Source organism: Sporothrix schenckii (genome assembly GCF_000961545.1).
Source record: "Sporothrix schenckii 1099-18 chromosome Unknown Cont43, whole genome shotgun sequence".
NCBI classification, from domain to species: Eukaryota; Fungi; Ascomycota; class Sordariomycetes; order Ophiostomatales; family Ophiostomataceae; genus Sporothrix; species Sporothrix schenckii.
The window spans coordinates 284,374-301,296 of record NW_015971144.1 but is presented as its reverse complement, the minus strand read 5'-3'; the positions used below and the strand labels follow the sequence as shown (position 1 = coordinate 301,296).

The 16,923-nt window shown below is 58.6% G+C and overlaps 5 protein-coding genes across 5 annotated transcripts; 2 read left to right on the top strand and 3 right to left on the bottom strand.

Moving 5' to 3' along the window:
- Nucleotides 1-52: 52 nt before the first annotated feature.
- Nucleotides 53-937, top strand: SPSK_02689 (uncharacterized protein; the record flags this gene model as incomplete). Its single annotated transcript, XM_016729557.1, has 1 exon — nucleotides 53-937. One exon carries the CDS (start codon nucleotides 53-55, stop codon nucleotides 935-937), a length of 885 nt encoding a protein of 294 aa, XP_016588834.1.
- A 687-nt stretch (nucleotides 938-1,624) lies between these two features.
- SPSK_02401 (uncharacterized protein) lies at nucleotides 1,625-3,352 on the bottom strand (the record flags this gene model as incomplete). The annotated part of the gene is made up of 3 exons (XM_016729273.1): nucleotides 1,625-2,480; nucleotides 2,547-2,607; nucleotides 2,695-3,352. The coding sequence occupies 3 exons, from the start codon at nucleotides 3,350-3,352 to the stop codon at nucleotides 1,625-1,627; spliced, it is 1,575 nt and encodes a 524-aa protein (XP_016588833.1).
- A 1,804-nt stretch (nucleotides 3,353-5,156) lies between these two features.
- SPSK_02399 (uncharacterized protein) lies at nucleotides 5,157-6,887 on the bottom strand (the record flags this gene model as incomplete). The annotated part of the gene is made up of 1 exon (XM_016729271.1): nucleotides 5,157-6,887. The coding sequence occupies one exon, from the start codon at nucleotides 6,885-6,887 to the stop codon at nucleotides 5,157-5,159; it is 1,731 nt and encodes a 576-aa protein (XP_016588832.1).
- An 819-nt stretch (nucleotides 6,888-7,706) lies between these two features.
- On the top strand, nucleotides 7,707-9,086 carry SPSK_02513 (uncharacterized protein; the record flags this gene model as incomplete). The annotated part of the gene is made up of 1 exon (XM_016729382.1): nucleotides 7,707-9,086. The coding sequence occupies one exon, from the start codon at nucleotides 7,707-7,709 to the stop codon at nucleotides 9,084-9,086; it is 1,380 nt and encodes a 459-aa protein (XP_016588831.1).
- A 1,661-nt stretch (nucleotides 9,087-10,747) lies between these two features.
- On the bottom strand, nucleotides 10,748-16,017 carry SPSK_02137 (pap 25a associated domain family protein; the record flags this gene model as incomplete). Its single annotated transcript, XM_016729014.1, has 2 exons — nucleotides 10,748-14,412; nucleotides 14,499-16,017. The coding sequence occupies 2 exons, from the start codon at nucleotides 16,015-16,017 to the stop codon at nucleotides 10,748-10,750; spliced, it is 5,184 nt and encodes a 1,727-aa protein (XP_016588830.1).
- Nucleotides 16,018-16,923: the final 906 nt, after the last annotated feature.

Below are 16,923 nucleotides of genomic sequence, written 5' to 3'. Positions count from 1 at the left end.
TTTCCCACCACAACCCCTACCTCACAGTTTTCACCACTCTGTTTCCACCGCCATGTCCGCCCCTTCCGTCGCCCTCGTCGTGGCGCTGGCACTCCTCACCGCCGACGGCGTCATCGAGCTCGGCTTTATCACCAGCATGGTGTCGTACCTCCACGCCGGCGCCCCCTCTGGCACCTTGGTCGTCAACACGCCGCCCGGCACCGCGCCCGGCCAGGCGTCGACCTACGAAATCAAGGGCAAGCCCCTCGGCATGCTCGTCAACCAGGGCCACACCAGCAACGGCGCCGCCGGGTCAGCCATTGTGCTGATTGGCATCGTCGGCGCCCTCGCCCTGTATGCACGCGCCAAGCTGCCGGGCCGCCCGCTCACCAAGTTTTTGTACGGCGCCTGGATGGTCTTCCAGGTCCCCACCTTTCTGCTGACCCTGTCTGCCCTCGGCTACACCTTTGCCGTCACCAACAAGCACCGCGGCCAGACCATCGACCAGACCGTGGCCTATGCGACGCAGCCCGGGCCCTACGCGCTCGACCAGTGGACCCCGCAAAACTGGTTCGCCGCCGTCCTGGACCAGCTCGACCTGGCCGACCCGGCCGTCGCGGCCGACCTGGCCCGGCACCTGCGCATCATGCGCGGCTGGCAGTACAACTTGATCCTGCTCTTCCTCGTGCAGCTGGCCGAGACGGTGCTCGCGCTGGTCGACTGGTGGGCCTGGCGGCAGAACGGCGGGCACCAGGGCCACCTGCAGGCCGCGGGCCCGGCCAACGAAAAGCACTACGTCAGCCAGGGCGACTACAATGACGGGACCAACCACGGCCACGGCGTCAACTACAGCCAGCTGCAGTACGAGAACCAGGCCTACGCTGACGAGAGCAAGAACATCAACCAACACGGAGGCTACAGCAACGGTGCCAACACGCAAGCACAGCAGTACGTGTAGACGGTTGCATGTACCCTTTTCTTCGTCGAGTTCATCGTTTTCTTTTCTTTTTTCATTGTTTTTCTTTTTTCTTCACACTCTTTTGAATTTACGACATCAAGACGATACATCTAGTATGGGGACCGTCCGAAGAAGATGTATCCCCCGTGGCAATCGGCGTTAGGGCTTCTCTCATTTTGTCTCTTTCTTTTTGCCTCTACTATCCTTTCACCCGTGTGATCCTTCCTTTGTAAATTTAATGAATATTGCACCGTTTTAATATGTCACTCTCTTGTCTCATTTGCCATTGATATCGTTGTGGGCTTGAGCCATCTACAACTACTGTGGCTACCTTTGCCCATGGACGCGGTACAACTACGGACGTTTCTCCCGGCTTTTGCCTTCGACTTCAACCGGCGCCTCGAAGGATTGACGCACAACAGCCTGGGCGCGGATGGGATGCTGCACACGGCATTCGCTTGTCTTGGGATCTCCTAATAATAGTAACGTGCAAGTTAAGAGAGACTATATAAAATATATATGTAAATATATATATAAAGAGAAAATAAGCACTGCACGCCTTGCATAAACAACCATTCGCTCCCACACACTTGCAAATTCAACTGTAAGGACAGGCATACGGTTTTCCAGATTTCATATCGTCGCTGTAGTCGTTTCTGTCGTCATTGTTCGCAAGCCAGTGCTTGCTTAGGCCGTCTCGGGTGCATCCGGGACGCCCGCCGTCGCCGTTTCTGCTGTTTCCGTCGTGGTCTCCGTGGCCTTGGTTTCCTTGGGCGCAGCCTCCGTGGTCTTGGTCTCTGTGGTCTTGGTCTCCGTGGTCTTGGTCTCCGTGGTCTTGGTCTCCTTGGGCGCAGCCTCCGTCGTCGCTGTCTCCACCGTCGTCTCCGCCGTCGTCTCCGCCGTCGTCTCCGCCGTCGTGGCCTCCGTGGCCTCCGTCGTAGACTCCGCCGTGGCAGACGCAGTCTTGGGCTTGTTGCCCCAGGTCATGCTGACCTCAATGTACGCGTGGATCGACGTGTCGAGCAGGTCCCGCCGCACGTCGGCCACAAACGCCCTGATGTCCTCGAGCGACCACCCCAGCAGACCGAGCAGCTTGAGCGACAGGCCCTCCATGCCGTTGAGCAGGTCCTGCTGCACATACGCGCCCAGCGTCTTGTAGTACGATCCCTTGGGCCACGGGCTCACGGGCCAGTAAAACTTGCGCTCCACCACGTTCTCGAACCCGGCCTCCTTCATGAAGCGCGGATAGTGCTTCACATTGGTCCAAGGCCGGCCGGACAACTCGGCGCCCTCGGTAATGAGGTCGACCCACCGTTTCAGCGCGCAGTTGGGCGGCGGCGGGCTGGCAAACTTGAGCGGGAAGTTGCCGTCCTGCAGCTCGAGGATGCCGCCCGGCACAAGGTTGGCATACACCGAATTGATGACGGTGGCCGGGTTGCGGAAGCAGCTGATGAGGGCGCGGCCGTGGATGTAGTCGAACGGCTGGTCAAACGACCACTCGTCCTCGGCATCGTCGACCTCAAAGGTACAGTTGGGCGGGATGCTAGCGGCGGTTAGCGGTGAGTTGTGCAGACACAAAACAAAAGTACGGGCAAGACAAGAAACGTACAATTCGGGCTGGATGGGACTCAAGTCCGTGCCGATAACCTGCGATTCGGGGAATTCGATGGCTATAAGGTTAGCGGGAAGGGAAGAACGGAGGTGCGTGGGAGAGAAAAAGAAAGAGACAGAGAGAGAAAGACAGAAACGAGGCTTACCAAACTCAATCGCCCAGATGCCTGTGCCCGTGGCCACGTCCAGCACCCGCTTCGGCTTGTCAATGGGCGACAGGTACGACTTGCCATGGGCCATCAACAAGAAAATGGCGTGCTGCAGGTCCAGCCGCGCCTGCTCCTGGATGTCGTTGGGCAGCGGATACTTGCCCTCCTTGTACCGGTGGTACGTCCGCCCGTTCTCCTCGACATAGTCGTACATGCTGGAGCGCAGCGACGTCGTCGTCGACTTCAAGATGCTCGACGCGCGCTCGCTGTCGTACAAGCTGTCGGCGTCGTCTCGGTCGCCGCCACCGCCCACGCTGCCGCCGTCGCCTGTGCCGCTGCCGCCGACACCGTCGCTGCTGCTGTCGTCAATGGCGGGCACGGACGGCGCGCTGCCGTCACCCCACGATATGAGGGACAGGCGGCTGGCCATGGGGACGTGTTCTGCGGCGGGCTCTTCGTCGGCGTCGGCGTCGGCGTCGGCGTCTCCATCACCGCCGGCAGCGGCAAGGTCGTCCACCTCCGGCACGGCCTCCACGGCTTGCGCAGGCGCCGGCTCGGACGCGGGTGCAGATAAGGCCTCAGCAGGGGTTGGTTCGACCTTGTCGGCCTTGTCGGCCGCAGGCGCAGCCGTTGATGGCTGCGTGTCGCCGGCCATCGTGTTGCGTTTGTGGAGTCCCTTGACGTTGTCTGTGTTGTCTGTGCCGATTGTGGCGTTTGTTATTTCTCTTACTTGCTCTGCAACACTGCTTATTAGGGATGGAAAGAACAATGGAGATAAATCACAGCATTCGACGGCAGGAGGGGGCTACAAAACCAACATGGGGAACGACCAGCATGGGGAGCAACCAACAGCAGGAACGACCGGCGCAAAGACTGGGGCCCCCATCCCACCATTGTTCTCCAAAACGCCCACCGTTCTTTTGTACTATTGAGCAGAAAAGGGTGTTTTGGGCACTCCAATGACCCATGCTCGCCTTTCGCCTGACCATTCCATATGTACGTCTTACACCACGGCCCACTGTATGTTGCATCGCGGGATGTTCCTACAGTTGGGGACAACGGGCAATCTCTCAAAACAGACAATGGCCATTGCGCCACTCAACGAAATATTCTGGGAAGCCAGACCGTTTGTCCCACGAACCAAAGTGTTGGGGTTCCCGTCGCCTTGGAACACACACTGGCGGGCCGTCCCAAACGCAAAGGGAGAAACAAGAAGGAAAAGACACTGAAAAGACACTGCAGACATTGGAGACGCTGAAGACGCTGAAGACACTGAAAAGACGACGATAAAGACACTACAAACCAGACCAAGTATCTCCACTTCGCTGCCGCGCAAAAGGGCAGGCACGCCATCACACCTTGCTTGCGTCTGTCACATCGCACTTGCCCTTCCAGTCGTCTCGTCCAAGACATGCCTGCCCCCCACGAGAGACGAAAGGAGGGGCATCCCATCGTTTTTGTCAACTTCATGCAACCGCGGCCCAACCATCGTTTCTGGTCGCTCTTTCCTATCTGTGTCTAGTGTAGCAGTAGCAGGGTTTTGTGGATTTGTCTTTCTGTCAACTTCCTCCGAAAGATCGGACGAAAAGACAGCACTGGACAGCCCTCCATTTTCTGGTTCTCACGATTCCAGTCTCTCGATTCTCTCTAGCCGCAACACACGCTCACAACGAACGACGCACAAGAACGACGCATATCCACGCCATGTCTCCACCTCCGTCCGCGGCGAATGTCCATGGCCCTTTGCGGGCGCTTCCGTAGCGCTCGCTCCGCCTTGCAAGGGTAGGAGCAGACAAAAGAATAAAAAGACGACAAGGGACGAAAAAGACGAGAAAGACGACTGTCAGACGGAGAGAACAACAAAAACTATCCTAGCCGCCAGACCCCGCGGAAGCTCTGCCGCCCGCCGCCATTGTGAGAGCTAGCGACGTGGTGCTGTGGATCAGGCCAAATAGTGCCCGTTAACTACGAGAGAAAATGGCGCCGTTCTCATCATCTCCACTGAGGGAGAAATAAATGAAAAAGAGAGAGACCAGTCAAGATATCTTACAGGTGACTCTTGGACAAGCTGCGAGCGCACATTGTGGTGGAAGGCGGCATCTCGTTGATATCGCAATCTTTTCTTTGTACCACGTAATTACACCGCCTCGACCGCCTTTGCGACTCTGCACAGCGGTATGCGAACCAGCGGCAGGTGACGGGAGGGTGCACAGATCAGCATGCATGGACCACTGACAGGATGACAGGACTGTCTTACTCTGCGTTGCGGTGTCCAGTCAGACGAATCATGCAAACAACAGCGCAACATGGCACATGATTCTCAACACTCCGTATGGCTTAACCTCGCAAAACCGTCACGTACTCCGTCGCCGTCGTTAACAGGAGATGCTCATTATGCTATTCACTTGTAAAGATGACAAATGCACCAAGGCACAGCCATCGGAATCGTGCGCCCCGCGTTAACCCAAAAAGTTGCGCACGTTGCCGCCAATGTTCTTCAGGTCGAGCAAAAACGTGTCGTGGCCAAACATGCTCTGCTGCTCGCTGAGCTCGTAATGGCTGACGTTGCGGTTGCCGGCCTTCTTCAGGGCCTCGGCGACCTCGTACTGCTGCCACGCAGGGAACAGAATGTCGCTCGCGACGCCCATTACGAGCGTCGGGTGGTTGCGCAGCACAGCCAGGCCCTGGACCAGATCCGCCGGCGGCTGCCAACTGGGCGCGCCGGGCATCATGGACGCGACGTGGCCGTCGGCGTCCGACGGCGGGGGGGGCGCCGCCGCGGCCGCGGCCGACGGCTGTCCTGCCTCAGGCTGCTCTTCGTACGGCTTGTCGGGGAGCGTCAGGGAGCAGACGGCGGCGACGGCGTCTGCACCCGCACCCGCACCCGCCACCGACGAGGCCGCCTCGGCCGCCTTCTGCTCGCGCTCCCGCCGCCGCTGCGCCGAGCGTGCCTGGTGCGCCGCCCCCAGGTCAAACAGATCCATCGCCTTGCTCACGTACAGCAGGCTGTTGGGGTCGTACGTGAGGCAAAATTTCTCGCCGGCGTGGTCGAGGTACGTCTCGATCAGGAAATCCGGGCACAGCGCCGGCGGCTTGCTGGGGTCCGCGCGCCGGCGCCCGAACCGCTGCTCCCATTCGGGGCCCGACCGGTACGTCACAGTGGCGATCTCGCGCGCCAGCTTCATGCCCGCGTGTGGCGGGACGCGGCCGTACCCGTAGTAGAAGCCGCGGTTCCAGTTGGGGTCCATCATGAGCACCTGGCGCTGCGTGTGCCGCATGGCAATGCTGTACGGGTGGCTGCGCGCGCAGCCGCTAATGGACACGATCTTGCCGACGCGGTCCGGGAACAGCACCCCCGCCGCCAGCGACTGCATGCCGCCCATGGACGAGCCGACCGACGCATACAGCCGCTCGACGCCGAGGCCGTCCAGCAGCCGGAACTGCGCGCGCACCATGTCCTCCATGGTCAGGATGGGAAACCGCGTGGCGTAGTGCGACCCGTCGGCCGGGTCGATGCTGCTGGGCCCCGTCGATCCGTAGCAGCCGCCGAGCACGTTGGTGCAGATGACAAAGTACTTGTTGGTGTCGAGCGCAAAGCCCTCGCCCGGGCCAATGAACTTCTCCCACCATCCCGGCTCCGGGTTGATGTCCGTCGAGTGCGCGTGCGAGGACGCCGACAGACCCGTGTGCAGCAAAATGGCATTGGACCGGTCGGCGTTGAGCGTGCCCCAGGTCTCGTAGGCAATGTCGAACTCGCGCAGCACGCCGCCCCAGTCGAGTCGCAGGGGCTCTTCGCAGTGGTAGCGCAACGTGGCGCCCGACGTGTAGTTGGGCTCGGGTCCGCTCTCGGATGCTCTTGGCGACTTCGTTGTTTTTGTTGTTTCTGTGGTCGCCGTCTGCTGGTGCTGCTGCTGCTGCTGCTGGCGCTCAGATTGCAGCCGCTGCGACCGGTCCTCCAGAGCGTCGAGACAGGGAAACGCCATGGCCGGATTGGAAGCTCCACTGCACCGGGCTGCGGTCATATGCAATGATCGCCGTGACGAATGTTGTGAGGAAGGGACATCAAACAGGCGCACTGCAGCCGGCCGTTGCGTGCAGAAGGAGCGCCGCACGATCTGTGAGGGCCCGTCCACGGCCAGCCGCGTGCCTGAGCGCATGCCCGCACTGGCAAGCGACTGAGCAGCCTTCATGGTGGGGTGGGCAGCGAGAGGAGCTCTTCAACTGGAAAAGTTGGTGATGTTCGCCGAACTCGGATGTGGATAAATGTGTGTGATACTATGTCGGTAAAATAAAAACTAAAAATTGGACGTCAAGCAAAGGCCCGTCGATGTTCAAGGCTCAACCTTGAGAGCATTATAAATCAACAAGCTATTCTGAAAATGAAAACAATCTTGTCCAGAGGCGCCACGAGCGACAGCCGGTGTTGCGTTTGTCACGGAACAAGGCACGTCAACGTTCAAAATGTCGAAAAACGGCAAGCTTGGCCCCGTCGGCCGCGACCACAGACCCCACTACAGCGAGCCGACGCCCCAAAACGGCAACCATCTGGACCGGCCAAGAACCAGTAACAGCGATGACGGAATTCCACGTGATGTTTCCAGCCGCTCATCACGTGGCATTTTCCGACGTGAAGTTCAAAACTGGGCTGCCTAGAGAGCTAGAGTACAGATCCTAATCGATAAGCGCAGGCCGTTGGCCTCATACAAGCACACCTGCATGCTGTGATGTCATTGGCCCGGGTCACTTTCCCGCCTGAACCAGATTGGTGAAGGAAGACAGGGTGCGTCGTACCTTCCGTAACAGTTAAGCCTCGCCTCCCTGTTCATGACGTGGTGCAAATGCAACTGCGTAAAACGGGAGCCTTGCCCTGAAGACACAGCATACTAAAGCCTGTAAGGCTGGTCTCTGCAATTGGCACACCCAAACGTATCAGCAGTAGAAACAAGACACTCGCATCACCAAAACGCTGCCACGACGCAATTACACCTGAAGAGCAGCCGCACACAATCATGTTCTCCGCTGCGCGCACCATCTGGCAGAGCCTCAGCGACGGCAGCTGGTCCTTGCCGGCCGGCGGCGGCCATGGCGATGATAGCTCCACTGGAACAGACGATGGCGACGACTACGACTACGACGACGGTGACAAGGACAATGACGACGCCCAGTCCTATGGCGGATTCTACGAGCCCTCGTTTGCCGATGTCCTCGTCGCCAAGGCCATGCTGCAACGCGCGGGCCACCTGCCCCTGGAGCTGGTCGACGACATTGTCGACTACGCAGAGTACTGGCCGCATACCCACGCCGAGGCCGACTATGCCCAGGAGACGGGCAACGGGCTTGTCATCCCGCCGCGCAGCTTCCGCAACGACGGAAACAACAAGTTTCTGCTGCGGACGCTGCCGCTGGGCTTCCGGCGGCCCCCTGTGCCGGGCGGCCGTGACGCGGGTGGAGAAGAAGACGAGTCGAATGCCTACAGCACGACGGAGCCGGAACCGCGGCCATACCACAATGTGGACGGCAACGACAGCGGGGACGGGAACGAAGCCAATGGCGGCGTGCTTTGCTCCGACGACGACGTCCGCACATGGTTTCCGGCGGGCCAGGCACCACCACTCGAGTACCCCTGCCGCAAGATTGTCTTTACGATCACCAGCCACGACCAGGGCTGGGCCAACAACCAGCGCGACCGAGGCACCTACAAAGGCTCGTACTCGTGGTTTGACGTCGGACTCGAGCGGTACGGCGTGCCGGCCGGCGGCCCATCCGAAACGAACGACGGCCAAGAAAGCCAAAAAAGCCAAACGAGCCAAACGAGCCTGGATGCCACCGAACCACAAGCGATGCCCGCGACGGCATCGCTCTACACCCTTCGGCCAGACGTCGTCGAAGCGCCCGCGCAGAACTTCGACTCGCAGCCCGCGAGCGCCGGGGGCCCGCCGGACCAAATGCGCTACCAGTTCTCGTTCCCTCTCCTGCCGGGCGTCGACCGCCTGCAGTCCAACGTTGTGGCCACACGTGCGTGGACCGAGCACAAGATTGTTTGGTCGTGGACCGATGGCATGGAGGACACGGACGCGAATGGCCCGGCGTCCGCCGCACAAAACAGCGATGCCCCAGCCGCCAGCACAGACAGCACCATGGCCAATGCGGCCACCACCACGACAGCCAACGGGCCCGGGCCCCAGAACGAGGACAATGCCGACCTCACAGACGTCCTGGACAATGTACACCCTCTTGAAAAGCTGGGCCGCGGTGCCGAGACGGGCGATGGCGCGTTTGTGCGAAACCTGCGCGTCGGCGATGTCGTGACGCTGTGGGCCAAGGCGCGCTTCCCCGGTTGGGTCAACATCGTCCAGCGAGCACAGATTGACGTCTACTGGGCTGTATAGGATACCAAAGAAAAGTATACCACCTTCAATTATTGGATGCTGCCTTTACTTTCTGGGCCTGCTATATGTTTCGAGACATGTATTGCTAGCCGTGAATGGCAGCATGGGGATGGTTTCTATGGCTTTCCTAGGCTTGCTGGACATAGACGCCATGGAATTTACAAGGCTTTCACATGTGATGATTGTAACGAACATTGTCGTTTCAGCATCATAGCAGCGGTGTAGTTTTTTTTCGAGATATCCAATAATCTTTTGTCTGTGTATACGGATTTTTATGACTGCGTTTTATTTATTTTTTATTTTGAATTCTTTTTCTTAAAAAGAGCAAAACAATTATTCCTTATTTATAATTTCATCTGTCGGAAAATACACGGCTAAAGAAATGTAGTATATACTATATCTCTGTTAAATGTGACGGTCAACAGGTAGCACACAGGTACATATATACAAACATTGAAATTGTATGATGCATTTTCTTTCAGTATCAAGTTTTTCTGTCTTCTTCTACTTCTTTTTTTTGTAAATGCATTTGAAATTTTTAAATAAGAATAATCAGTTGACATGAAACCTTAACCCGACTCCTCCATCCTCGCGTGTTTGTTCCATGTATCGTTCGCTGGCCGTCGTGGTATGTTCATCCCGGTATTGGCTTTTTTTTTTTCAAAGTTTATGGTCCCTCTTGTAAAATGCTCATGTAGACAAACAACAAGACTAGAAACACAGACGCAGACAGCAGACAAAGGCAGGTAGACAATGAGAAAAATGGAAATTGAAAAATACAATGATTGAGAGAAAAATACAAAGGCGCCCATGGATCTCTGTGTGTGTATGTATGGTGATGCTATGACAAAAAAAAAACAAAGAGAAAAACAAGACGAAACGCCCCGTCGACCCAAAGCCCAGAACCGGTGGTTTTTGACATCTTGTCGACTCCCATCCATGTCGTGTCCTCGCTATGTTTCGTGTGCCCTCCGTGCTCCTGGTATATATATCATTTTCTTTTTTTTTATTTGAAATAGTAGCTTCGCTTTTGGAGGTCGATATGACCCCTCACTCGACATCACGGGTATGCCATGTTCCTCTAGGCTGCTGTCTCGGTACGATTTTTTTTGTTTTCATGCGTCGCGTGTGCTTTGCCGTCTCCATTTTCTATGTTTGTTAACTCGCCTCGTTCAAGTGCTTTCCCACTTTTGGGCTCATGTTTCCGTATGTTTTTTATAGTTGGGTTTGTAACATAAGAACATAGACAGTCCAACTGCTACCATATGGTGCAGAACGTTGTGAGAATAGTCGAAGGTGGGACACTGTCGCGCCGAGCAGGCGGGGCTGGCACGCGATCCAGGTCGTGCTGCACAACAGACAGTGACAGCATCGCATCTGGTCGAGATAATTTGTATCCGGAGCAGCGAGAGGACCTGACCCAACCATTCCCATGATCGTCATTATCCAACAACGACGTGACACGGCTGAAGGGGGGCAGGTACATCGCGATAGGACCAGCAAACAGAGTATGCGCATTGAACTGCGCGGCGTGCTGATTTCTGCATTTTGTCATCATGCCCACAGCGTGCTCAGATCGCAAAGACCAAGACAAGGGGCGAAAGTGCCTCACTCTTTCATCCGACGCGTTCAATTAGCGCGCATGAGTAGACTGCATTTGTTCAACCACCTTTGCGCTCAGACTCATTCTTGGGCAGCTGTTCGCTGTGCGTGTGGGCATGGCCGTTCGCCACCGCTTTCAGATCTGCAGCCTTCTTGCGGGACTTGGGCTTCTGCCAGCCATTCGCCGTCGTCACAGCCGAAGCTGCTGGAGCGGCCGTACTCGAACTGCTGGGAGCCACATCAATGCTCTCGCTCTTCGCGCCGCGGATGTGGCCGTTGGCAGCTACGGCCGAAGGACCTTTGCCGTTGACACCGCGGTGCGGGAGATGCACAGACGCTGCCGTGGACGGCGATGTGGTCGTCGGCGAACCAGAGCCTTTCTGCTTGGTCGTCGTCGTCGACGTCGTTGTAGCATCCGCCTTGGCTGTCTGGGGTGCCTTCTTCGTGGCTGGGCCCTTGCCCTGGCTGGCCTTGCCTCCACTGTACGCGGTACTGTGCGCGGTGTGTGTGCTGTAGGCCATGGGTGAGCTGGCACTGGGGCTGGATGCCGAGGCGGCAGCAGCAGCGGCGGCGACCGAGGAGAATTTGTCGGCATGGGACACGGGGCCCTTGTGCGTGTGCGCAGCAGACGAGGACGACGCTGTGTTGGACCGGCCATTGCTAGCGGTGCCAGCGCTGCCAGTGCTGCCACCAACACCACCAAGCAAGGTGTCGAGCTTCCGCAGGTTGGTGGGCGACGGCGTGCGGTTCTCGTACACGGGCGATAGGTGCTGCTGGGTGTCGGGCGATGACATGAGCGTGTGGTCCGGCATGGCGAGGTCGAGTGGCGCAATGCCTTTTTGCTGCTGCCGAGACAGGTTGCGCTGGCGCGGCGACGGCAGCTGAGGCACGCCGCTCGTCAGACCAAGACCATGACCTGCAATCGCTGCATACGGCAGCGGGCTGAATCCGCTCGTCAATCCTCCGTTCATATTCATGGCAGCTACGCGCTGGTTAAACGACTGGGCACCATGCGACGGTGGCGATGCGACGGTGGACGACGACGCTGAGCCGTTGGCAATGACGGGCGACTGCGTCATCGGCAGTGGACCGTTCATCTCCACGGCCGGCGGAGTCACGACGTGCTGCGGGATGTCCGGCATGATGCCAATACCACTGATGCCGAGGCCGCCGTGTGCCGTAGAGGACGTATACGAGTTGGCCGACGACTCATCGGACATGACGCTGTCGCTGGTGGACGGGTAGCGCGACTGAGGCGTGGGCGTCGTGTGGCCGACACCATTCGGCAGGCTGGGCGACGTCTGGTAGTGGAAGTTGGGCACACCGTTTGGCTGCCCAGTCGGCGGCGACAGACTCGACGGCTTGGCCGAGACGGAGCCGTTCACAACGAGCGGCGACCGGCTGGCTTCCTTGGCTTGCCGGTTGCCCGCAACTGGCGAGAAGGGCCCGGACGCCAACGGCGCGGTGTTGTTGCCACCGACCGACTGAGCGCGGCCATGGCCTCCGTTGTGCGCACTACCAAGAGGCGACGGCGAGCGAGAAGCGCGACGCATGCGGCGATCGATGAGGAAATGCGGCAGCTGGTCGGTCGACAGGCGGCGCTGGTTCATGCTGCTGCCGCCACCACTGATAGGTCCGCCGTCGCTGCCCAGCGGACCGAGGTCGCCAAACGAGGGAATCGCACTGGCCGTGGCGGTACTGGCCGGCGATGCGCCGTCGGATGAGGCAGCGGCAGGGTTGGCGCCATGCGCAGACGTCGGCTCGTTCACATAGTATCCAATGTACTGGGGCCCGTCTTCCTCGGACGAGTGGCCGTCAGACATGGTCTTGCTAGGTGCTGTCGTGGATGTACCAGTCGTGGTGGTGGTTGTGTTGGTGGTCGTTGTCTCGGCCTCGGAGTCGGCATTGTCGTCGCGGATGAAGCTGGGAATGGGAATGCCGTTGGCTGTGGCAGTGCGCGCGTAAGGAGCAGACGTTGGGGATGCAGACGAAGGGACGCCGCCACTGCCATTAAACTGAGCGGTGCTCAACAGATTCCCATGGCTCTGGCTGCTGGCCATCGAGGGTCGTGAGGCCGGCTGCGACTGCGACCGCAGCGTGCCGGTCGGTGACGACACTTCGGACGTGGGTCCTGCCCGATGTAGACTCCTACGGAACTCGGACGGGGCTGTGGCCGTGGACGGGGACGATGGCAGCGTGGTGAAACCAGGGTTGGGCGGAATGGCATAGTAGGGCGTGGGCAATTGCGGCATCGCGTACATATACAGGTCCGGCCGTATCGGCGCAGTGAGAGGCGGGTTGTCAAAGGAGTTGGTGCGCGACCGGTCTGTCGCCGACGTCGCGGCTGTTTGCTGGATGCGCTGGGCATGCGTCAAGGCGTGCTGCTGTTGCATGTAGGCCTGTGGGTTGGTCAACATTTGGTACCGCATCAGCGATTGCTCGGCTTGGTGCATTTGCAGAGCGTTGATTGTCAGCATGTCCGCCGGGAAGACGTATTGCTGTTGTTGTTGCTGTTGTTGCTGCTGCTGGGGTGTCTGTGCGCCGCTTTGCTGAGACTGCTGTTGCTGCTGAGACTGCTGCTGCTGCTGCTGCTGCTGCTGTTGTTGTTGTTGTTGTTGTTGCTGCTGCTGCTGCTGGCTATGTTGCGCCAATGCCAATGCGAGTTGTTGCTGGTGCGCAAACCACTGGAATTCTTGCGGCGACATCATAGGCATCATTGTGGCACCCTGGCCGTAGAGCGACGGGCTGCCGTTGTTGCTGTTGTCGTAGGCGACGCTGGACGATGCCCTCCGGCTGTTGTTCCCGCTCCTATACTGACGATTGCCCCGGAAGCTGTTGCCACCACGACCACCGCCGCCACCGCGCGAGGTAGAATGCTGCTGAGACGAGCTACGTAGCAGGATCGGCCGTGGCGCTTGTGCCGGCTTTTGGAAAATCCTCTCTTCTTCCTTGGGGAAGACATACTCCTCACAGCATTCGGCGAGCTTGGCCTGGGAGATGAGGTCGAACGCGCGCCGCAGCTCCATGTGCAGACCGCGGAAGGACGTGTCGTCGGCGGTGTTGCTGAGGTTGCGCACAGTGTTGAACGGTTCCTCGACGCAGAGCATGTTGTTCAACATGGTGTGCCACTTCTTTTCCGTTTTTGTTGTCAGCTTGCCGAGTCGGACAGACAGGACGTATTTGTCGTAGTCGAACTCGTAGGCGTAGAAGCGGAAAAAGTGAAACAGAAGCTCGCCGAGCGTCTCCTTGTTGTCCTTGCCAAATCCTGCCAGCTTGCTCATGTCGTCGGCGAACTCGGATACTGTGCCGTCGGGTCGTGGCAAGCGACCGTCCACGCGCTGGTGTATTGACGGCAGAATCGGGACCTTGCGAAGCTGAAGGAAACAGATGACCATGCAGATCCAGGTATATGAACTCAACGTCTGCCCATAGGCAGCGTCGTTGATGATCCTCCGCCGCGTCCAGTACTTGATGATCATGGCGAGCGGGCGGACGCGCTCGTCGATGTTGACGTAGGTCAGGACCATGCGGGTGTTCTCGAGGGCGAGGGTGTTGTTGACGTTCATGTCGCACGCGAGACCGAGCTCGGGATCCCAGATCTTGACAATGGGCACTTTCGCGGACGACACGCAAACGACCTTTTCCATGCCGCGGCTGGCGAGCAGACTGGCAATCATGCAGACGTTCTCCATTTCCTTCCAGTCGGTCGTGATACATATGTCCACTATAGCACGTTAGTATGGCTGGCAGATTGCCGTTTGCCACAAAATACAGGGGGCAGGGAGGAATGTCGAAGGACCGGCTGCTTACCGTCGGAGTCGTTGAAACATAACTTGTTCCCCGACGAGCCAAAGATGTGGACACGAATATCGTGGCCGGGCCATTCCTCGTTGAATATGGATTGCAATTTCTCAACAAACTTTATTCGCTTGTCCTCGGTTTTGTCCGTCTTGTCCGTCTTGTCTGTCTTGTCCGTCGTGTCCGCTCCCTTGTCGGGTCGTAACTGGTCGAACAAAGCGAGCATGTCGGACGTCAGCTTCTTCTCTTCGTCATCCGTCAACTTGCTCTTGACAGTGTCCAGAGGCATAGTGTCGAGACGGTCGGTGCCGAGGCTGTAGTGCATTCGCCGGCGACCGTGGACGAAGGCGGTTTCGTAGATGCAGTTGCCATCACGGGGTGGAAGACGGCGGAGGGAGGGCAAGGTCGAGTTTGTCTCGGAGTAGGCGGAGCGTGGCGAGTGGTTCTGCGTGGCGTTGGGCGACGGCTCGCGGGACTCGAACGAGAAATTTCGCGCATGCTGGTGCGGCGTCGACGGCACCGAGCTGGCCTGTGTCATGGGTGCCTTGCCGTGCGGGCGGGGCGACTTGGAGTGCCGTTGATGGTGGATGCCGTGTTGCTGTTGCTGCTGATGTCGTGACGACGTAGAAGCAGCGACGGGTCGCGACGCGGAGGGCGCGGAAAGAAGATCGGGAGATCCGGACTGCTGCGTAAGTGCAGATTGAGCGGATTGAGCGGATTGAGCGGATTGCGCAGGTGGCTTTGGCAGACTTGACGCATTTGCCGCACTTGAACTTGACGGATTTGATGTCGCCGACTGCTGCTGCTGCTGCTTTGACGCAAAGCCTTTTTGCGTCGGGTCTTTCCCCATTTTGGTTACCGGGCGGTCCAACTTGTCGGCGGGTTTATTGACCTTGCTCCCATGGCAATTCTGATTGGATTGTGTTTGTGGTGGCGACTGTGCCGTCTGGTGCTGGTGAGATTGTGCCTGCTGCTGCTGCGACTGGGAGTGGGAGTGAGCGTGGGCGTGGGTGTGGGCGTGATTGTTGTGGTTATGTGCGTGGTTATGGGCGTGGTTATGAGAGTGGTTGCTGCTGTTGTTGTGGTGAGATTTGGACGATGACCGCGATCGTGGCGCTGAGGCCTGCACAAAAGGGGCGGACAAGACGGGCGGGAGCGGCTGCGTTTGCAAGCCCACGCCACCACCACGACTTGGCGAGATCAGCCGGTTGTAGTTGAGCAGCTGGGCCTGGTAGATGGACGGATGCTGCGGGAAGAGAATGGGAATGAGGTCCAGCGGCGCTGCGGCGGTGATGGGCGTGTTGGCTGTCACGGAGGGCGCCGTGGAGACAGCTCTTGGCGTCGACGGAATCGCAGCACCGCCAACAGCAGCAGCAGCAGCAGCAGCAGCAGGCGAGACAGGGGTCTCGGGGAGGGGAATACTCGCCGGCAGACGGGGGGTGGACGCCGAGGGCGAGAGATGGGCGGAGGAGGCAAAGGCCGATTGGGGGGTGGTGTGTTTCGATTCTGCCGTGGTTGGCCGACTGTCCATGGAAGGCGATATGGCCGCGGCGGTGCGGGTCCCTGGAGGCACCGGGACGGAGGCGACAAGCGTGGATGTAGCCGTGGACGTAGTCGTGGCCGTGCCGGGGGCAAGAAAGCAGAAGGAACCGTGCGCACTGCTACGCGCGGCGTCGGTATACGTATCAAAAGGCGACAGCGGTCCGAAGGGCACAGATGCTCAAGAGGCGATCCGTACGAGGGGAGTAGGGGGGAGGGAGGAGGGCGTTGCGTTGGCGTGCCAGAAGCCGGACGACGGCAGACGACACAATGTTCGTCGGGAGGGGGGGGGGACGGCGACAGATTGAGGAGGTGGAAAGGGGATTGTCGACAGTCGGGCTGGCGTGGAACGACGGAGGGCAAGTCGGCAACAGAAAGATCGTCGAACGTCGAACGCGGGGAGTGCCCAAAAGGCGAACAAGTTGACCGCGAGAAGGAAGAATGGGGGGAAAAGGGATGACGGCAACAGGTCGAGGAACGGACACAAAGGCGGACGGCCGGCGAGACGACCTTTCGTTGGATCGTTCTTGGAATATTCCAATATTCCAGGGGGGCGAGAAAGAAAGCGCGGGTAAAATGGGAAATGGATGAGCGAGAGAAGGACGAAGCGAAGGCCAAAAACGAAACGGTAAAGAAGGCTCAACGGAATGTTGCTAAGAAAGTCGAATTGTAAGAATGGGGCCACAGAAGGGGATTCAGCTTGCCTTGTCTTGGCCGGGACGTCGAGTGGAAGGGAGAGCCGCGACGACGAGGAGGCGAGACAAAAGCAGATACTGAAGAAGAAAGAAACAAAGTTAATGGCAAGGATAAAGAAAGAAACAAACGTGCGATGCGTCGCTGTGTCTGCGTTACGTGGAGAAACTGGGCGTGGTCGACACGAAGACTGCAGGACTCCTGA